The 22,836-nt window shown below is 45.7% G+C and overlaps 1 protein-coding gene across 1 annotated transcript; it reads left to right on the top strand.

Moving 5' to 3' along the window:
• The first annotated feature begins 1,241 nt into the window (after window positions 1–1,241).
• On the top strand, window positions 1,242–22,486 carry ostm1 (osteoclastogenesis associated transmembrane protein 1). Its single transcript, XM_078399872.1, has 6 exons — window positions 1,242–1,881; window positions 12,954–13,068; window positions 15,076–15,173; window positions 16,184–16,309; window positions 17,510–17,675; window positions 19,828–22,486. The coding sequence occupies exons 1-6, from the start codon at window positions 1,384–1,386 to the stop codon at window positions 19,872–19,874; spliced, it is 1,050 nt and encodes a 349-aa protein (XP_078255998.1). The 5' UTR covers window positions 1,242–1,383; the 3' UTR covers window positions 19,875–22,486.
• The last annotated feature ends 350 nt before the right edge of the window (window positions 22,487–22,836 follow it).

Here is a 22,836-nt window from a genome sequence, read left to right as displayed (position 1 = left end):
AGTGGTGATCTTATAGAAGTATATAAGATCATGAGGGGTAAATCCACATGGGCTTTTACACAGATTAGGAGAAACAAGCACCAGAAGACATTGATTTAAGATGGGGCAAATTTAATAGAAATCTCAGGGTCAACTTCTTCACTCAGAGGGTGTTGGGTATATGGAATGAGCTGCCAGAGGAGGTAGTTGAGGCATTATATTATAACAGCATGTAAAAGACATTTGGCCAGGTACATGGATAGGATAGAGTTAGAGGGATATTGAGCAAACACAGGCAAATGGGACGAGTGCAGATGGGGCACCTTGGTCAGCATGGATGAGTTGGGCTGAAGGTCCTGTTACCATGTTGTGTGACTCTGTGACTGCAAAAGTAGACAAAAAGCTCAATGGATATGCAGGCAATGGAGTGATATGGATTATGTGCAGGCAGATGAGAATTGGTCTTGGCATCATCTTTGGCACGGACATTTAGTTTAGTTTAGAGCTACAGCACCGAAAACAGACCCCTTGCCCACAGAGTCTGCGAAACACGGTGATCCCTGGACATTAATACTAACTCACACACCTAGGGACAATTTACAATTATACCAAGCCAATTAACCTACAAACCTGCATGTCTTTGGAGTGTGGGAGGAAACCGGAGCACCCGGAGAAACTCCACGTGGTCACGGGGAGAACGTACAAACTCTGTACAGGATGGAACCCGGGTCTCTGGCGCTGCAAGGCAGCAACTCTACCATTGCGCCTCTGTGCTGACCTGGCCTGGCCTGGTGGGCATTGTGGGCTGTTTTCTGTGCTATACTGTTCTTTGTATGGCACACAAGAGGATAAGACGGGCACAGTGCCGGTGCTGAACATCAAACGGTTGCAGATGCTAGGAATTTGAAATAAAAGCAGAAGATGCTGGGAATACTCAGCTGGTCGAGCAGCGCCCAGGGAGACAGAAACAGAGGACCATGGCAGCTGATGTTGATGTCCTGTGACGTATACATTGGCATACACGTCACTGACGCCAGCCCCGCCCACGTCGGCGGGGAATGAGCGCGCAGGCAGTGAGGGTCCTTGGTGGGGCGGGAAGCGCGCAGGCGCAGTGAGGGTCCATGGTGTGGAGCGGGCAATCAGCAGGCGCAGTGAGGATACATGTTAGAGCGGGGGCGCGCAGGCGCAGAGAGGATCCTTGGTGGAGTGGGCAATGCGCAGGCGCAGTGAGGATACATGTTGGTGCGGGCGACGCGCAGGCGTAGTGAGAATACATGTTGCTGCGGGAAGCGCGCAGGCGCAGTGAGGATACATGTTGGAGCGGGCAGCGCGCAGGCGCAGTGAGGGTATGTGACTTGGGCCAGTGCGCGCAGGCGCGGTGACGCCGTGGGGGGAGTCGGAGCGATGGTGAGCGTCGTGTGGTGGAGCGGCCTTTGCTTGGCCTTGCTTCTCCGGGGAGCCCTGGGCGACCACAACTTAGCCGAGTACAGCCGACAGAGCCGTGGTGCCGCCGCCGCCCCCCCGGTGGTGGTGGTGGGGAGCTGGGAGCCGGCTCGGTGGGGCGGCGACGCCCGATCCATGAGCGAAGAGCGGAGCGCAGCGGCCGCCGGGGGCAGAGCCGCCGCCAGCGGGGAGGTGTCCGACAGCGCCGCCGCCGGCTGGATGAGCGGGGTGCCCGGCGACTGGGAGGTGTCCGACAGCGCCGCCGCTGGCTGGATGAGCGGCTGGGACATGCTGCAGGAGCAGGCGGTGAGCCAGATATGCCGGCAGCTGCTCGTCCACTTCGGGGACGCCTCGGCCGCCATGGTCCGCTGCGCCGTGAAGAGCGCCCGGCCAGTGCGGATCTGCGAGAGGTGCAACTCGCACTTCCATCATTTCTCGGATGCCTTCGCCAACCTCTCAGTACGTACAAGGGGGAAAAGCTGTATCACCCGTTATCACCTTCCCCACAGCCAACAATGGACCGTTGTGGGCTCCAACCTTCCTTCATCATCGTTGCTGCCTTTAGTTTGTGTGGGAAGGAACTGCAGATGTTGGTTTACACCGAAGATAGACACAAAAAGATGCACATAATCTCTTGCCAGAGTAGAGGAATCGAGGACCAGAGGACATAGGTTTAAAATGAAGGGGAAAAGGTTTAATAGGTATTTGAGGGGTAACTCTTTCACACAGAAGGTGGTGGGTGTATGGAACAAACTGCCAGCAGAGGTAGTTGAGGCTGGGACTATCCCAATGTTTAAGAAAGACAGGTACATGGATAGACACAAAATGCTGGACTAATTCAGCGGGTCAGGCAGCATCTCGGGAGAGAAGGAATGGATGATGTTTTGGGTTGAGACCCTTCTTCAGACTGTACATGGATAGGACAGGTTTAGAGGGATATGCCAAGCTCAGGCAGGTGGTACTGGTATAGTTGGGACATGTTGGCCGGTGTGGGAAGTTGGGCCGAAGGGCCTGTTTCCACACTATTATTCTTATGACTCTAAAATGCTTGAGTAACTCAGTGGGACAGGCAGCATCTCTGGAGAAAAGGAATAGGTGATGTTTCGGGTCGAGACACTTCTTCAGACTGTTAGTCCAGCATTTTTTGGCTATCGTCAAAACCTTCAATGGACCAATGTAATAATTGTTGTTGGCTTTGATTTAGTTTAGTTCAGAGATACTGCGTGAAAACGGGCCCTTTAGCCAACTGTCCGCTCCGAACAGCAATCCCCAAACATTAACACTATCTTACATACATTAGGGACAATTTACACTTATACCAAGCCAATTAACCTACAAACCTGTACATCTTTGGAGTGTGGGTGGAAACCAAAGATCTCGGAGAAAACCCATGCAGTCATGGGGAGAACGTACAAATTCTGTACAGACTGTACCCGTAGTAGGGATCGAACCTGGGTCTCCAGCGATGTAGGGCAGCCACTCTAGCATAGCTATATTAAATCTGTGGGAGAAACCTAACTATCCAGTTCTCTTTCTACAACAAGGCATATAACATTGCGACGATTAGTGGGAAGCCAGAGGATTGGGAAGCTTTTAAAGAACAACGGAAGGTAGCTAAAAGGGCAATACGTAGAGAAAAGATGAAATACAAAGATTAGCTAGTAATATAAAAGTGGATCACAAGAGTTTCTTCAGTTATATAAAGAGTAAGAAAGGCAAGGGTGGATGCTCGACCGCTGGAGAATGATGCAGGAGAAGTGATAATGGGGAACAAAGAAATGACAGAGGAGTTGAATAACTTTTTGCTGGTGTCTTCCACTGTGAAGACTGATGCAATGTCCCTGAATTTCAAGGGAGTCGGGGTGGAAATTAGTGGAGTGGCTATTACTAAGGAGAAGGTGCTTGGGAAGCTGAAAGGGCTGAAGGGAGATAAGACACCTGGATCGGATGGACTGCACCCTAGGGTTCTGAAAGAGGTGGCTTAAGAGATTGTGGGGGCATTAATAGTGATATTTCAAGAATCAGGACTGGTTTCAGACGATTGGAAAATTGCCAATATTACTCTGCTGTAACAAGAAGGGAACAAAGCAGAATAGTGAGAGCTATAGGCTGGTTAGTCTAAGCAAAGAATTCCACAGATGCACCACCCTCCGACAAAATGAATTCTTTGCCACAGATGGCTGTGGAGGCCAAGTCAATGGATATTTTTAAGGCAAAGATAGATAGATTCTTGATTAGTACGGGTGTCAAGAGTTATGGGGAGAAAGCAGGGGAATGGGGTTAGGAGGGAGAGATAGAGAGAGATTGAATGGCAGAGTACTTGATGGGCCGAATGGCCTAATTCTGCTCTTATTGCATGACTTTCAAAAGAAGATAGGCATTGCAGCGCTGGAGACGCGGGTTCAATCCCGACTGGGTGCTTGTCTGTACGGAGTTTGTTTGTTCTCCCCGTTACCGCGTGGGTTTTCTCGGAGATCTTTGGTTGCCTCGCACACGCCAAAGACATAGAGGTCTGCAGCTATTGTCTATTGTTAATTGGCCTGGCATAAGTGTAAATTGTGACTTGTGTGTAGGATAGTGCAAGTGCGCGGGGATCGCTGGTCGGTGTGGACTTCGTGGGCCGAAGGGCCTGTTTCTGCTCTGTATCTCTAAACTAAACTAGATAGGCAGCATCTCGGGAGTGAAGGAATGGGTGACATTTTGGTTCGAGACACTTCTTCAGACTGGGTTAAGACATTGCTATCAAAATATTGAAAGGCTCTAAAGCAGAGAAAGATAACATTCTCTCTTGAATAGTTTATATTGTATTGAGCTTGCTCTGCAGTTAGAATTCAGTTGAACTTTGTGCCCTTATCAATGGAGATCACATATCCATTTGTTTCAACGTGAGATGAATGAATGAATTAATAAGTTTTTGGCCAAGTATGCATATACAAGGAATGTGCCTCCGTTCACAAATGTCAACACAAACACACAGTTAACAATTAAGAATAAAGCATAACCACATCAAAACAATAAGGATACAACATTACGGTCTAAACATGTGGGTGAAAATAAACCAGAGCAAAAAAGAGACTACAGACTTTGGTTATTGAGTAGAACTATCACTCGTGGGAAAAAAAGCTGTTTTTATGTCTGGCTGTGGCTGCTTTGACAGTCCGGAGTCGCCTTCCAGAGGGAAGTGGTTCGAAGAGTTTGTGGCCAGGGTGAGAGGGGTCAGAGATGATCTTGCCCGCTCGCTTCCTGGCCCTTACAGTGTACAGTTCGTCAATGGGGGGAAGGTTGTAGCCAACAACCTTCTCAGCTGTGCGAACGATCCGTTGCAGCCTCCGGATGTCGTGCTTGGTGGCTGAGCCAAACCAGACCATGATGGAGAAGGTTAGGACGGACTCAATGAAAGCAGTATAGAATTGGACCATCATTGCCTGTGGCAGATTTTGTTTCTTCAGTTGCCGCAGGAAGTACATCCTCTGTTGGGCCTTTTTGACTGTGGAGTCAATGGTGGCCCCCCATTTAAGGTCCCTGGAGATGATGGTTCCAAGGAACTTAAATGACTCCACAGATGTGACTGGGTTGTTGTTGAAGGTGAGTGGGGGGAGGGGAGGGAGATCTCTTCGAAAGTCTACAATTAGTTCCACTGTCTTGAGAGCATTGAGCTCCAGGTTGTTGCGATGGCACCAAGACGCCAGCTGTGTCACTTCCCCTCTAGGCAGATTCCTCCCCATCCTGGATCAGCCCAATCAGGGTAGTGTCATCCGCAAACTTGAGGAGCTTGACAGATGAGTCTGTGGAGGTGCAGTCGTTGGTGTAGAGAGAGTAAAGCAGAGGGGAGAGTACGCAGCCTTGCGGAGCTCCTATGCTGAGGGTCTGCGGGTCTGAGATGTGCTTTCCCAGCCTCACGTGCTGCTTCCTGTCCGTCAGGAAGTTGGTGATCCACTGACAGGGGGGTTCAGGCACAGTCAGCTGGGAGAGTTTGTAGTGTAGTAGCTCTGGCACAATGGTGTTAAAAGCAGAGCTAAAGTCCACAAACAGAATCCTGGCATAGGTCCGCTTGTGGTCTAGGTGCTGGAGGATGAAGTGCAGGCCTAGATTGACTGCGTCGTCCACCGATATATTGGCCCTATATGCAAACTGCAGGGGGTCCAGCAGGGGGGTTTGTGATGTTTTTCAGCTGGGGCAGCACGTCTTTCAAAGGTCTTCATGACTACAGAGGTAAGTGCGACAGGCCTGTAGTCATTAAGACCAGTGATCCTTGTCTTTTTGGGTAAAGGGACAATATTGGAGACCTTGAAGCAGGCAGGGACAGTGCAGGTTTGCAGGGACTGGTTGAAAATGTCTGTAGATCGGTCGGTGCCAGTTGTTCGGCACAGAGCTTGAGGGTGGAGGGGGAAATATTGTCCGGTCCTGGAGATTTCCGGCTTTTCTGTTTTCTGAATAGTCTCTCCACCTCCGCAATTTCTATTGTTAAACTGGAGTCATTCTGTGAGGATGTGCAAATTGGTGATTGCAGAGGGGTGGGGGGGGGGGGGGGGGGGGGGAAGGGCCAGTCTTTGCAAACTCCAGCCAGTCTCTGAGTAGGTGTGAATTGCTGCTTGGGGAGGAGTGGGCAGGGACGGATCCAGTCTTTGCAAACTGGAGTCAATCTTTGAGTACATTGAGATCATAACATTGATTCAGGTTTCTGTCTGATGAAGGGTCTTGACCCGAAACGTCACCCATTCTATCCAGAGATGCTGCCTGTCCCGCTGTTACTCCAGCATTTTGTGTCCATCTTCGGTGTAATCCACCATCTGCAGTTCCTTCTTACACATTGATTTAGGTTTAATGTGTACATGTGACGATACAGCAACTGCCTTGTTGGCAACATTCAAAGCTATAGAGGGACAAAATTATGTTGAACTGTTGGCAATTTCATGTCAATTGAGATAAACAGAATAGATCACATCTGATAGGCATGTTTCCCATGTTCCCATTGAATGTGTCCTGGATGCAACAAGGAGTAGATTTTAATAGATTTATTAATGAATAACGGATTACATACGGTATTGTGCTCAGAAACACATAGAATTGATGGAGTGGCGCAGTGGTAGAGTTGCTGCCTTACAGCGCCAGAGACCCTGATCCTGTCCGGTGCTTTCTGTATGGAGTTTGTGCATTCTTCCTGTGACCGTGTGGGTTTTCTCCAGGTGCTCTGGTTTTCCTCCCACACTCCAAAGACTTGTAGGTTAATTGGCTTCAATATATTTTCCTTGTAAATTGTTGCTTGTGTGTAGGGTAGTGCCAGTGTTCGGCGTGATCGTGGGCTGAAGGGCCCGTTTCTATGTTGTATCTCTAAAGCCAAAATAGAATTGGACAGACAATAGGCTGAGACGCAGGAGGCACAGAATAAAGATGCATGTTAGTAGATGCAATCTGTGAACACCCATAAGGATTTGTTCTAGCTATAACTATTTACAACTTTAATAATGATTTATAATAATAATAATACATTACATTTATATAGCGCTTTTCATATACTCAAAGACGCTTTACAGGGATTTAGAGAACATAGGGAAGTGAATAAATAGATAAATAAGTAAACGAACAGAGAAAGGAGACAGAAGGTGAGGTGACCTTCAGTGGTTGAAGGCAGTACTGAACAGGTGAGACTTCAGTGATGTTTTGAATGTGGTGAGTGTGGAGGAGTCTCTGACGGTTTGAGGTAGTGAGTTCCATAGGGTGGGAGCAGCGATGGAGAAAGCCCTGTCCCCCCAGGATCTGAGTTTGGTCCGGATGTGGGGGGATAGGAGATTGGCAGCAGCAGAGCGGAGGGTGCAGGTGGGAGTGTGCCTGTGGAGGAGGTCGGTCAGGTAGGATGGGGCCAGGTTATGGAGGGCTTTGTAGGTCATGAGGAGGATTTTGTACTGGATTCTCTGGGGGATGGGGAGCCAGTGGAGTTTGTAAAGGACGGGGGTGATATGGTCACGGATCGGGGTGTGGGTGAGTAGACGGGCAGCGGAGTTTTGAATGTATTGAAGTTTACTGATGATTTTTGAGGGTGCGCCATAGAGGAGGCTGTTGCAGTAGTCCAGACGGGAGGTGATGAAGGCGTGGATGAGGGTTTCTGCAGCTGTGGAGGAGAGGCATGGACGGAGACGGGCAATGTTTTTGAGGTGGAAGAAGGCTGTCTTTGTGATGTGTTTGTCGAAGGAGAGGGTTTGATCAAAGATGATTTATGAAGGCAAAATACTGTGTTGGAGATCAGATGTAAACATTTCCCGATCAAGATGGCGCCCAAGCCTGGCGACTCTGCATGCTGGTCCCATAAGCGGATGTGCAATCATTCATTACAATCGCTCCACTTTTAAACTTCTACTCATAAGTTCATACGTTATAGGAGCAGAATTTGGCCACTCGGCCCATCAGGTCTACTTCGCCATTCAATCATGGCTGATCTATCTTTCCCTCTCAACCCCATTCTCCTGCCTTCTCGCCTTAACCCCTGACACCCTTACTAATCAAGAATTTATCAATCTTCACCTTAAAAATATCCATTGACCTGCCCACCACAGCCTTCTGTGGCAATGAATTCCACAGATTCAGACTAAAGAAATTCTCCGCATCTCCTTTCTAAAGGTACATCCTTTTATTCTGAGGCCGTGGCCTCTGGTCCTAGATTCTCCCACCAGTGGAAACATCCTCTCCACATCCGCTCTATCCATTCCTTTCACTATTTAATGTTTCAATAAGGTCCCCCCTCATCTTAAACGCCATTGAGTACAGGCCCAGTGCTGTCAAACACTCATGATATGTTAACCCACTCATTCCTGGGATCATTCTCGTAAACCTCCTTTGGACCCTCTCCAATGCCAACACATCCTTCCTCAGATATGGGGCTCAAACTGCGCACAATACTCCAAATGCGATCTGACCAGCGCGTCATAAAGCCTCAGCGTTACATCCTTGTTTTAGTATTCTAGTCCTCGCGAAATAAATGCTAGTTCCAACAGCAGCATTTCTTACTTTAACTGTGCTCTTCTTAATCTCCACTTCGCTGTGGACGGCTCAATTGTAATCTGCATTGTCTTTCTGTTGACTGGATAGCATGCAACCAAATAGCTTTTCACTGTCCCTCAGTACCCGTGAAAATAAAATAAACTAAATTAAGGTTTCTCCCGTCACTGATGTTGCCAGAGTTTAATCTTTCCATCATTTTGTTGTTTTAACTGGTCAGACTGCAGAAATCCTATTGCCCATTCGCATTGCACTATTAAATTACAAAGATATTTTTAGTTTAGTTTAAAGATACAACATAGAAACAAGCCCTCTCAGCCCACCGAGTCCAGGCCGACCATCGATCACCCCATCACACTAGTTCTATGTCATCCCACTTTCTGATCCACTCCCTACACACAATTTACAGTGACCAATTAAACTACAAACCCATATATATATATATATAACAATGGGAAATTGTGGTAAATGGATTCTTAACAAATACAAATGTGAAGCCATCTATTTCATATCCAAAAGAGAAGAATGTTCTAAGTGACGAAAAGCATTTGTAACCAAATAGTTAAGTATTTTAAGGATACATGATTATTCATTCTGGCCTTTCATCACAGTGAGGAGGGGACTGGAGGAGACTCACGGTGATGGATGTTTCTTTTTTTTTGTGTGTTGGTTGGGGTTGAGTAATTTGCTTATTTTATTGCTTTTATTGTTGGACTGTGGGTGACTAAATATCGTCCAAAAAACGTGTTTTTTGGATGACAAATAAAGATATCTTGAATCTCTTGAATCTATTAAAGTGCATTAGTTCTAGTTTCAATGAAAGGTCACAACCTGAAATGTTGATAAGGCCACACTTGGAGAACTCTAGAAACAAGGAACTGCAGAAGCTGGTTTACACAGATGGACAGCTCTGGGCTAACTCACTGTGTCATTGGTGCTGTAAGGCAGTAACTCTACCACTGCTCTTGTTACAGAATCAAGGCAGTCCCATTTCCCTATTTTTATTGCCTCTGTAGTTCATTTCTGAACGTTCTGTTTAACTTTGTTTTCACCACACGCTATAACTTTTTTAACTTTAAAACTTTTTCTTTATCTTTCGTCTGTCACTTTGAATCTCAGGTGATAATCGAAGAAAGTATCCATTTACATGTGATGTAATGGACACATCAAGTGATGATATAGAATCATAGTCATGCAGTGTGAAAACAGGCCTTTTGCCCCCAACATGCCCACACCGACCAACTTGTCCCATCTACACTAGTACCACCTGCTTGCATTTAACACGTATCCCTCTAAACCTGTCCTACCCATGTACCCAGAGACCCAGATTCGATCCTGACTATGGCTACTGTCTGTACGGAGTTTGTACGCCCTTCCCCTAACCTGTGTGGGTTTTCTCTGGAAGCTCCCACATTCCAAAGACGTGCGGATCTGTAGGCCAATTGGGTTGGTAAAATTGTAAATTGTCCTTAGTGTGTGTCGGATAATGTTAATGTGCGGGGATCGCTGGTCGGCACGGACTCGGTGGGCCGAAGGGCCTGTTTCCACACTGCATCTCTAAACTAAACTAAAACTAAACCTAAACAGGAAATTAGTTGAGACTACAAAATACTCGGAAATATGTTTTATTTCCCCGTTTAATGAAAATTGAGCAATAAGGGAAACCATGTGCTTTCCTGAAAGTTCAGAAGCAATATGCAGTTACAACCAGAAGCCTGCTTGTGAAGCTGACCTGTCATTCCTGACAATATGTATTTGTAGTACCTGCAGCAAGTTAATGATCAGAGGCATAGAACTTTTCTCCCAGGGTGGAAATGTCAAAAGTCTAGTGGGCATAGCTTTATGGTGAGGGGAAAAGATTAAAGGAGATGTGCGTGTAAGTTTATAATGAAAGTATTGGGTGTCTGGGACATGCTGCCAGGTGTGGTGGTGGAGGCAGAGGCGTTTAAGAGGCTTTTGGATAAGCATAAACATGTAGACAATAGGTGCAGAAGGAGGCCATTCGGCCCTTCGAGCCAGCACCGCCATTCAATGTGATCATGGCTGATCATTCTCAATCAGTACCCCGTTCCTGCCTTCTCCCCATACCCCCTGACTCCGCTATCCTTAAGAGCTCTATCCAGTTCTCTCTTGAATGCATTCAGAGAATTGGCCTCCACTGCCTTCTGAGGCAGAGAATTCCACAGATTCACAACTCTCTGACTGAAAAAGTTTTTCCTCATCTCAGTTCTAAATGGCCTACCCCTTATTCTTAAACTGTGGCCCCTTGTTCTGGACTCCCCCAACATTGGGAACATGTTTCCTGCCTCTAACGTGTCCAACCCCTTAATAATCTTATACGTTTCGATAAGATCTCCTCTCACCCTTCTAAAGGCATAAAAATGTAGATACAAGAAACTGCAGATGCTGGCTTACAAAAAAAGATAAAGTGCTGGAGTAACTCAACAGGTCAGGCAACATCTCTGGAGAACATGGATAGGTGACGTTTTGGGTCAGGACCCTTCTTCAGAGCCGACGGTAAACGTCACTTATCCATGTTCTCCAGAGATGCTGCCTGACCGACTATTACTCCAGCAATTTGTGTCCTTTTTTAGATAGGCACATGGATATGGAGGTATATGGATCATGTGCAGGCAGAGGAGATTAGTTTAACTTGACATCGTGCTTGGCACAAACTTTGTGGGATGAGTGGGCCTGTTCCTATGCTGTACTGTTCTGTGTCAAATTTCATCTAGTATTATCTATATTACGAAGCCCATGTGTTGACTGGATTTTGCAATGTTCATAAGTTCATAAGTTAATGTGTGATAGGAGCAGAATTAGACCATTCGGCCCATCAAGTCCACTCCGCCATTCAATCATGGCTGATTTATCTTTCCCTCTCAACCCCAATCTCCTGCCTTCTCCCCTTAACCCCTGACAACTGAACTAATCAAAAATCTATCGTTATCTTATAAATATCCATTGACGGCATCGACAGCCTTCTTTAGCAATGTATTTCACAGATTCACCACCCTCTGACAAAATAAATTCTTCCTCATATCCTTCCTACAGGAACGTCCTTTAATTCTGAGAGTATGACCTCTGGTCCTAGACTCTCCCACTAGTGGAAACATCCTGTCCACTTCCACTCTATCCAGGGCTTTCACTATTTGGTAAGTTTCAATGAGGTCTCCCCTCATCCTTCTAAACTCCAGCCAGTAGAGGCCCATTGCCATCAAACGCTCAGCATATGTTAACCCACTCATTCCTGTGTATCTGCATTTTCTGTAGAAGAGTCACGTTCTCTGCGAGTGGCTGTGGAGCTGTGATTTTGATTAGAAACATAGAAAATAGGTGCAGGAGTAGGCCATTCGGCCCTTCGAGCCTGCACCACCATTCAATATGATCATGGCTGATCGTCCAACTCAATATCCCGTACCTGCCTTCTCTCCACACCCCCTGATCCCTTTAGCCACAAGGGTCACATCTAACTCCCTCTTAAATATAGCCAATGAACTGGCCTCAACTACCTTCTGTGGCAGAGAATTCCACAGATTCACCACTCTGTGAAAAAAAACGTTCTCATCTCGGTCCTAAAAGACTTCTCCCTTATCCTTAAACTGTGACCCCTTGTTCTGGACTTCCCCAACATCGGGAACAATCTTCCTGCATCTAGCCTCTCCAACCCCTTAAGAATTTTGTACATTTCTATAAGATCCCCCCTCAATCTTCTAAATTCCAGCGAGTACAAGATTGATGCACTGCCACTTCTAATTCCATACAGCGCCTGTACTTCCAAAAGTTTTAACTTACGATACAATATGATAGAACTTTATTTATCCCAGGAGGGAAATTGATCTGCCAGCAGTCATAAAAAAATACATGTAATATAAAATTAAAGTGACGAGTGGAAAGGCTTGGGGGAGGTGCAAAGATTGAAGAGAGAGGGGGGGAGGAGGAGGAGGGAGGGACGAGGGGATTTGTTAACTTGGTATTTCTTAAACATATACTGAAGGGGAGAAGGCAGGGGAATGGGGTTGAGAGGGAAAGATAGATCAGCCATGATTGAATGGCGGAGTAGACTTGATGGGTGGAATGGCCTAATTCTGCTCCTATCACTTATGGGCTTATGAATGGAAATTCATACTGGGGGAGTCCAGAACCAGGGGCCACAGTTTAAGAATAAGGGGTAGGCCATTTAGAACGGAGATGAGGAAAAACCTTTTTAGTCAGAGAGTTGTAAATCTGTGAAATTCTCTGCCTCAGAAGGCAGTGGAGGCCAATCCTCTGAATGCATTCAAGAGAGAGCTAGATAGAGCTCTTAAGGATAGCGGAGTCAGGGGGTATGGGGAGAAGGCAGGAACGGGGTACTGATTGAGAATGATCATACATGATCACATTGAATGGTGATGCTGGCTCGAAGGGCCGAATGGCCTCCTCCTGCACCTATTGTCTATTGTCTATAATACCTAGGCTGTTGAAGCAGTTTTGTGCTGCTCCATTAATCGAATTCTATCTGTGAATCTATGTAATTAACCAACTTTTGGCTTTTTCAGAAAGATGCGGGGAATGAGAGTTGTTCAAAACAACTTTTGAGATCGGATCGTTTGCAGATAGTCCTGAAGACACGTAACTTTCTGCAGCAAATGTGGACTGATTCCGAGTGTGATGGTATGCTTGCTTGCTTTTATGATTGTTGGTTCCTTTTAACACGAGCTATGCTGATACAGCCATTTTCTATTCATGCCCAACATTTTTGTTTTAGTTTAGAGATACAGCGTGGAAACAGGCCTTTCCGCCCACTGCGTCCATGCCGACCTTTCATCACCTGTTCTCACTAGTTCTATCCCACATCTCTGGCTCTGTGAGGCATCCACTCTACCAACTGGGCGGCTGGGAGGCGCAGCGACAGAGCTATTGCCTTACAGTGCCAAAGACCTGGGAAGATGAGAGCACAAGGTATCAAAGGGCAGATACTATCATGGGTGGCAGGTTGGCTGGATGGAAGAAGCCAAAGAGTGGCAATAAAGTGGGGGGGGGGGGGGGGTTATGGTTGGCTGCCAGTGACTAACGGAGTTCGCAGGGGTCGGTGCTGGGGCCGCTACTCGTCACGTTGTATATTAATGATTTGGATGAGGGGATTGAAGGCTTTGTGGCCAAGTTTGCGGATGATATGAAAATAGGTGGAAGGGCAGGTAGTGTAGAGAAAGCAGGGACTCTGCAGAATGACTTGGACAGGTTGGGAGAGTGGGCAGAGAAGTGGCAGGTGGAATATAGTGTAGCAAATTGTGGAGTCGTGCATTTTGGTAGAAGGAATAAAGGCGTAGACTATTTTCTAAATGGGGAGAAAATCCAGAAATTGGAGGTGCAAAGGGACTTGGGGGTGCTGGTGCAGGATTCCCAAAAAGTGAATCTGCAAGTCGACTCGAAAAAGAATGCAAACTCAAAGCCAGCATATATCTCGAGAGGGCTTGTATACAAAAACGGATGTAAAGTTGAGGCTTTATAAGGCGCTGGTAAGGCTGCATTTGGAATATTGTGAGCAATTTTGGGCACCATATCTGAGGAAGGATGTGCTGGCTCTGGAGAGGGTCCAGAGGAGGTTTACAAGAATGATCCCAGGAATGAGTGGGTTAACATATGATGACCGTTTGACTGCACTGGGCCTGTACTCGCTGGAGTTTAGAAGAATGAGGGGAGACCTCGTTGAAACGTACCGAATAGTGAAAGGCTTGGATAGGCAGATGTGGGGAGAATGTTTCGATTAGTGGGAGAGTCTAGGACTAGAGGTCATAGCCTCAGAATTAAAGGATGTTCCTTTAGGAAGGATATTTCTTTAGTTAGAGGGTGGTGAATCTGTCGAATTCTTTGCCACAGAAGGCTGTGAAGGCCATCAGTGGATATTGTTAAGACAGAGATAGATAGTTTCTTGATTACTACATGTGTCAGAGGTTATAGCGAGAAGGCAGAAGAATGGGGTTAGGAGGGAGAGATAGATCAGCTATGATTGAATGGCGGAGTAGACGATGGGCCGAATGGCCTAATTCTACTCCTATAACATGACTTTATGGGAAGAAGGCAGGAGAATGGGGTTGAGGGGGAAAGATAGATCAGCCATGATCAGCAGAAAAGACGATGGGCCGAATGGCCTAATTCTGCTCCTGATACTTATGACGACCAATTACCCATCCATGAAAAGAGATTATGGTGGCACACAGACACAGCTCCAGAGACCCAGGTTCGATCCCGTCCAAGGGGTGCGGTCCGTAAGGAGTTTGTACGTTCTCCCCTGTGACGACGTGGGTTTTAAAAAAAATCTGTAAATAAAAAACCCCAATATAGTGCAAAAAAACAAAACGAATCCCAAAGCCCTTAGTTGCAACCAAGGCAGTGAATGAATAAGATTTGTGTGTTTTTTTTAACTTCTCATGATGCTAAATTACAATTTGGCATAAAGCTTTTAGTCAGATTCACAATAAAGTTTCAAGGTTAGGTAGCGTTTGATTTCAGGTTACTTATTTGTTAACCCGAATTTACATTTATAAATGTTTTTGTTGCAATCTTGGCCCTGAAGTTTAAAATGTTTTCTGTGATTTAAAAAAAATTGCTAGATATAACTCCACTAAACTATTATTTTTCATTTGCTAATCTGATGTCCTTTTTCTCTCCCTTGAACAGCCTGCTTAAATAAAAATAAAACTGCACCATCCAGTGAAACTGTCAACTTCAAGAAGATGCTGAATGAATCCCTGAATTGTTTTGAATATTATTCTTCGGTAACTTTCTTTGTTCTGCTTTTATCTATGAGATTTTAGGTTTAGGTTTGGGCTTGTTATTGCCAGTGTACTGAGATTTAGTTTTAGTTTAGAGATACAGAGCAGAAACGGGCCCTTCAGCTCGCCGAGTCCGCACCGACCAGTGATCCCCGCACACTAACCCTGTCCTACACACACTAGGGTCAATTTATATTTATACCAAGCCAATTAACCTACAAACCTGCACGTATTTGGTGTGTGGGGGGAAACAAAAGATCTCGGAAGAAAACCCACGCATGTCACGGGGAGAAGGTACAAACTCCAAGCAGACAGCACCGGCAGTCAGGATGGAACCCGCAGGGGTCTCAGGCAGCAACTCTACCCCTGCTCCACCGAGATAAAATGTGAAAAGGTTTTGTTTGCATTCTGTCCAATCAAATCAAATAATATGATTCGTGAATCAAGCCAAACACAAGTACAATAGGTGGATCAAAGAGATAGACACCAGAGTGCAGAGTATAGTTCTCAGCACTGTAACGCATCAGTTCTAGGGACAAAGTCAAATGTCCGCAATGAATTAAATTGGTGAATCGGGACTGCATTGTATTTTAAGGGGTGACTATTTCGAAGTCTGATTAACGAGGGAAAGATGCTGTTCCTGAGATTGGTGGTGCATGCTTTCAAGCATCTCTCAGGAGCGGGGAGAAGGGATGATTGGGGTGCCAAAGGTCCTTGATTAGTCCAGCCCTTTTTTTTTGTAAATCCAGCATCTGCAGTTCCTTGTACCTATAGTCTGGTCCCATTCTGATGTCTTATGGGTGGTGGATCTGTGGAATTCATTGACGGTTTATGTATAAACATGTTTGTCATCCTATTTCCCATCATCTGCCCATTTTTGGCCTTGTGTTCATGTGAACTCACACAAGCGTGTTTACGGCCTTCTGGGCCAATAATCTGTTTCATCTGCTGCCTTGACTTGGTGGCCGAAACTGTTGTCCTGCTGAACTAATATGTTTGCGTTTGCTTTGTAGAAACACCCAGTACACAGCAACTATTCGGATCTTTGCGTTAAGTGTAAAGGTTCTTACAACAATTTGACGGAATACTACAATAGAATGGAAAAGGACGAGAACCTGTGTATTGACATCATTGATGCAGTAAGTGCAGTGGGAACTCTAGTGCTCTTCTGTTATGCTGCTAACGTCCTTTAGAGCAACCTCGAGGAGAAAGTGTGTGGGAAGGAACTGCGGTTGCTTGTTTACACCAAAGATTTAGAAGGATGAGAGGGGATCTTATCGAAACGTATAAGATTATTAAGGGGTTGGGCATGTTAGAGGCAGGAAACATGTTCCCAATGTTGGGGGAGTCCCGAACCAGGGGCCACAGTTTAAGAATAAGGGGCAGGCCATTTAGAACTGAGATGAGGAAAAACTTTTTCAGTCAGAGAGTTGTGAATCTGTGGAATTCTCTGCCTCAGAAGGCAGTGGAGGCCAATTCTCTGAATGCATTCAAGAGAGAGCTAGGTAGAGCTCTTAAGGATAGCGGAGTCAGGGGGTATGGGGAGAAGGCAGGAACGGGGTACTGATTGAGAATGATCAGCTATGATCACATTGAATGGCGGTGCTGGCTCGAAGGGCCGAATGGCCTCCTCCTGCACCTATTGTCTATAAGATAGACACAAAATACTGGAGTAACTCAGTCTGTCAGGCAGCATCCCTGGAGAAAAGGGATAGGTGACGTTTCAAAGGGTTGAGACTCTTCTTCAGACCCCAGCTTGACCTGCTTAGTCACTCCAGCGTTTTGTGTCTTTTCCAAGTAGAAAATGCAGCAAGTACTTTGAGATTTTAGAGATACAGCGTGGAAACGGGCCCTTCGGCCCACCGAGTCCATGCCGACCAGCGTCCACCCTGTACACTAGCACTATCCTACACTAGGTACAATTTACAATTTTACCGAAGCCAATTAACCTACAAACCTGCACGCCCTCGGAGTGTGGGAGGAAACCAGAGCACCCGGAGAAAACCCACACGGTCACAGGAAGTACATACAAACTCCACACAGATAGCACCCGTAGTCGGGATCGAACCTGAGTCTCTGGCGCTGTGAGGCAGCGACTCTACCCCTTCGCCACCGTGCTGTGTTCTCCAGAGATGCTGCCTGACCCGCTGAATTTCTCCAGCACTTTGTTATTCGACACAAGATTCCAGCATCTGCACTCCCTTGCATTTTCTGTGCTGATCAACGTTCTAAATGCCGTTGTCAAACTTTGCAAATTACTTGTAAAGCTACTCGTGTTATCTCATTTATTTTGTCATCATTCTTTAGAAACATTATTTTCTTGTGTTTGCTGCTTTCAGATGAACCTGACCCGGCAGCTGTGGAGCAAAACCTACAACTGCACGATCCGCTGCAATGACATGATCCCAGTCATTGCCGTCTCAACCTTCCTTCTTTTCCTACCGGTTATCTTCTATCTCAGCAGCTTCCTTCACTCTGAGCAAAAGAAATTGAAACTTATAGAGCGTGAGTACTAACCACTCTCTGAGCATCAAACATAACCGTTTTCGACCGAGGCCGACCGGTAGCAAGCTTTTATTTGTCTCTGTTATTTATGTTCATTAGTATAGGAGCGAAATAATAGTATAGGGTGGGCACGGTGGCGCAGTGGTAGAGTTACTGCCCCACAGCGAATGCAGCGCCGGAGACTCAGGTTCAATCCAGACTACGGGCGCCGTCTGTATGGAGTTTGTACGTTCTCCCCGTGACCTGCGTGGGTTTTCTCCGAGATCTTCGGTTTCCTCCCACACTCCAAAGACGTACAGGTATGTAGGTTAATTGGCTGGGCAAATGTAAAAAATTGTCCCTACTGTGTGTAGGATAGTATTAATGTGCGGGGATCGCTGGGCGGCGCGGACTCGGTGGGCCGAAAGGCCTGTTTCCGCGCTGTATCTCTAAATCTAAAAATCTAAAATTAGGCCATTCGGCCTGTCAAGTCTTCTCCGCCATTCAATCATGGCTGATCTATCTCTCCCTCCTAACCACATTCTCCTGCCTTGTCCCCAATAACCCCTGACATCCGTACTATTCAAGAACCTATCTAACTCTGCTGTAAAAATATCCAATCTTGGCCTCCACAGCCTTCTGTGGCAATGATTTCCACAGATTCACCACCCTGTGATGAAAGAAATTCCTCCTCATCTCCTTCCAAAAAGAATTTCCTTTAATTCTAACTACTACTCGTGTAAGAAGGAACTGCATGTGCTGGTTTACATCGAAGATAGACACAAAAACGCTGGAGTAACTCAGTGGGTAAGGCAGCATCCCTGGAGGAAGGGAATAGATGACGTATTGGGTCGAGGCCCTTCAAGAGACCGTTTATGATCTGATAGACAATAGGTGCAGGAGTAGGCCATTCGGCCCTTTGAGCCAACACCACCATTCAATGTGATCATGGCTGATCATTCTTAATCAGCACCCCGTTCCTGCCTTCTCCCCATACCCCCTGACTCCACTATCCTTAAGAGCTCTATCTAGCTCTCTCTTGAATGCATTCAGAGAATTGGCCTCCACTGCCTTCTGAGGCAGAGAATTCCACAGATTTACAACTCTGACTGAAAATGTTTTTCCTCATCTCCGTTCTAAATGGCCTACCCCTTATTCTTAAAATGTGGCCCCTGGTTCTGGACTCCCCCAACATTGAGAACATGTTTCCTGCCTCTAACGTGTCCAACCCCTTAATAATCTGAGTTTCGATAAGATCCCCTCTCATCCTTCTAAATTCCAGTGTATACAAGCCTAGTCGCTCCAGCCTTTCAACATAAGTCCCGTCACTCCAGGAATTAACCTAGTAAACCTACGCTGCACTCCCTCAATAGCAAGAACATCTTTCCTCAAATTTGGAGACCAAAACTGCACACAGTACTCCAGGTGCAGTCTCACTAGGGCCCTGTACAACTACAGAAGGACCCTGCACAACTGATGAAAGGTCTTTCCCCAAAACGTCACTTATTCCTTTTCTCCAGAGATGCTGCCTGACCCACTGAGTTACTCCAGCATTTTGTGATACCTTCGATTTGTACCAGCATCTGCAGTTATTTTCCTACACACACATATACACACTCACAAACACATATATACATAGGCAATAGGTGCAGGAGTAGGCCATTCGGCCCTTCGAGCCAGCACCGTCATTCAATGTGATCATGGCTGATCATCCACAGTCAGTACCCCGTTCCTGCCTTCTCCCCATACCCCCTGACTCCGCTATCCTTAAGAGCTCTATCTAATTCTCTTTTGAATGCATCCAGTGAATCGGCCTCCACTGCCTTCTGTGGCAGTGAATTCCACAGATTCACAACTCTCTATGTTGGGCCTACCCTTTATTCTTAAACTGTGGCCCCTGGTTCTGGACTCCCCCAACATCGGGAACATGTTTCCAGTTTCATGTTTCCTGCAACTAGCCTGTCCAATCCCTTAATAATTTTATATATTTCTATAAGATCCCCTCTCATCCTTCTAAATTCCAGTGAATACATCTATATGTATATATATATATATACACACACACATGTGCGCGCACACACATATAAACACGTACGCATGCACGCACACACACACACACACACAAACGTGTGTGTGAAGTAACGAGAGATTAACTTGTGTTGTTTATTTGCAGCTAAACGCCTGAAACATTGCAGCAGCAGCAGCAGCAGCTTACATTGAAGATAGACTTCCCCAAAAGTTGGCTGAAATTTCAACTTTGTGCACAGAACAACGGCTGAGGATTTGTAACAGCTGTAAGAATTTGCACCTTTACACTTTCATTTTAATTATTTTATCAGTATTTAAGAAATAATATCTACTGAAAATTTGCACTTTGGAAGTTTCTCATAGAAGCACAGAAACATAGAAAAAATAAGTGCAGGAGGAGGCTATTTGGCCCTTCGAGTTAGCACCGCCATTCATTGTGATCATGGCTGATCATCCACAATCAGCAAACCCATGCCTGCCTTCTCCCCATATCCCTTGATTCCACTAGCCCCTAGAGCTCTATCTAACTCTTTTAAATTCATCCGGTGAATTGGCCTCCAAAGAATTCCACAAATTCATAACTCTCTGGGTGAAAATGTTTTTTCTCATCTCAGTTTTAAATGGCCTCTTCTTTATTCTTAGACTGTGGCCCCTGTTTGTGGACTCCCCCAACATTGGGAACATTTTTCCTGCATCTAGCTTATCCTGTCCTTTTCAGATTACTTTTGTGCTTCTACTTGTCCCTGTTTGACAAAATTATGCTGTTACTGGTGGAAACAAGTTGCTGGAGATGCAACATAAAGCGCTGGAAGAACTCAACACGTCAGACAATAGGAGGGAATGTGTGAGAAAGGAACTGCAGGAGTAACTCAGTGGGTCAGGCAGCATCTCGAGAGAAAATGGATGGATGATGTTTTGGGTCTGAAACAGGGTTCAGAGCCAAAACGTCATCCATCCATTTTCTCTTGAGATGCTGCCTGACCCGCTGAGTTACTCCAGCACTCTGTGAAACGTCACCTATCCATGTTCTCTAGAGATGTTGCCTGACCCGCTGAGTTACTCCAGCACTCTGTGAAACGTCACCTATCCATGTTCTCCAGAGATGCTGCCTGACCCGCTGAGTTACTCCAGCACTCTGTGTCTATCTGGAGAGGGAATGAACAGATGGCGTTTCGGGCCGGTACACTTCCTCGGTCTGAAGAGGATCGTAATCCAAAACGTTGCCTGTCCATTCCCTTCACAGATGCTGCCTTGCAGTTCCTCCAGCACTCTGTGTTTTGCACAAGAATCCTGTGTCTGCAGTTCCTCGTGTCTCCAGGATGACTTTAACCATTCGCTTCCCAGACTCAATGATTTTTTTTGTTTCTGCAATCACTTTTGCTACAGTTGGAATTATAACCAAAGTGTGGTAGCTTGCTTCCAATTTAATGTTGAGTGCTGCTATTTACATTGTAAAATAAATATTTTTTTTACAATATATTTCACTGAGTGAATTGCAAGCTTTTAAAATTATAACCAATTTAAATCTTTTGACTGATTAATAACTTGCAAAAGAAGCTTTGTCAAAGCACACTTGATGTTGTTCCAGATTTTTTTTTTTCCTTTATTTCATGCTGCCTTTTATTTATCAATGTTTAAATGATGCACTAACTATGCAAGAAGTCAAGCACTGTAGTCATCACTGTGACGTGTTATTTTAAAATCCAGCATCTAGATTGCTGAATCTTACCTTTTCTTCTATTGATTAACTTGAAGATCAAGTCGTAACAATGAGATCATTATGGTAAAGATAGATTCTTTTAAAAAAATGATTATACAAAGCCAAGAAATGGGATTAAAGTTCGAACAAGTGAACATCAAATTTAGAATTGCTGATGCAATGTCCATTACTGAAGAGGTCAGTAAGATCCCCGAATTATTGTTTTTGTGAAAGGATGGCACATTAACCCAGCTGGTAGAGCTGCTGTCTCACAGCGCCAGAGACCCGGTTTCAATCCCGACCTCGGATGCCGAGTGTGGAGTTTGCACGTGCTCCCTGTGACCACGTGGGTTACCTCCAGGTGCTCCGGTTTCCTCCCACACCCCAAAGATGCGCAGGTTTGTAGGAAAATTTGCCTCTGTAAATTGTCCCTTGTGGGTAGGGAGTGGATGAGAAAGTGGAATAACGTAGAACTAGTGTGAACGGGCGATCGGTGGTTGGTGAAAACTCACCAGTTCATACGTTCTAGGAGCAGAATTAGGCCATTCGGCCCATCAAGCCCACTCCGCGATTCAATCGTGGCTGATCTATCGTTCCTTCTCAACCCCGTTCTCCTGCCCATCCGTGACACCTTTACTAATCAAGAACCTGTCAGTCTTTGCCTTAAAATATCCATTGACTTGCCAGTTTTACTGGCAATTGTGGCAAGGGCCTGTTTCTGTGCTGTATCTTTTGATCAATAAATTGAATTGTGTGGAGGAAGAGACTGAAAGACCTGAATAGATGCAAAGTGTGGATGCAGCTAAGGGCTTGTACGCTTTTAATCTTCTTGCAATCAGGTCTTTTTCTAAAATTCTAAATTTTTGTAGAAAAAATGATGTGATTGGAGTCTTGTTTCTGTTCACTGAATTAGTGGTTTTCCGATCATTTTCGATATGTATGAACCATTCCATTGACTTTTCTGAACAATGTGGATTTGTGTGTGTTTTCCTTTTTTATTATTTAAATACTCTTCAACGCGTGGTTTGTTCTGTTATTTGATACTTATTGATGTATTGGAGCAGGTCAGTTTGGTATATTTTCAATTAAAGTGTTTGGAAAAGATCATCGAAGTGTGGCTTTTTTTTCCCAACTTGTTTCCCTCCCTGTGACTGCATTATCATTAGCATAAAACCAAATTAGTCCTCATTTATTTCAAAGATTGTATGTAGCATGAAGACAATTCAGCCTTCACTTGCCGTTGCCTCTAATGGGGCGGCACGGTGGCGCAGCGGTAGAGTTGCTGCCTTTATCATATTGAATGGCGGTGCAGGCTCGAAGGGCCGAATGGCCTACTCCTGCACCTATTTTCTATGTTTCTATGTTACAGCAAATGCAGCGCCGGAGACTCAGGTTCGATCCTGACTACGGGTGCCGTCTGTACGGAGTTTGTACGTTCTCCCCGTGATCTGCATG

This window comes from Rhinoraja longicauda, chromosome 5, assembly GCF_053455715.1.
Source record: "Rhinoraja longicauda isolate Sanriku21f chromosome 5, sRhiLon1.1, whole genome shotgun sequence".
NCBI lineage: Eukaryota > Metazoa > Chordata > Chondrichthyes > Rajiformes > Arhynchobatidae > Rhinoraja > Rhinoraja longicauda.
The sequence above is the reverse complement of the archived record's forward strand: the minus strand, read 5'-3'. Positions and strand labels throughout refer to the sequence as shown.

Bases quoted from the DNA above. Each gene is read 5' to 3' on its own strand.
- ostm1 (XM_078399872.1), top strand. From the start codon at position 1,384: ATGGTGAGCGTCGTGTGGTGGAGCGGCCTTTGCTTGGCCTTGCTTCTC. The intron at 1,882-12,953 runs GTACGTACAAGG...TGGCTTTTTCAG, and splicing joins ATGCCTTCGCCAACCTCTCA to AAAGATGCGGGGAATGAGAG. The intron at 16,310-17,509 runs GTAAGTGCAGTG...TGCTGCTTTCAG, and splicing joins GTATTGACATCATTGATGCA to ATGAACCTGACCCGGCAGCT.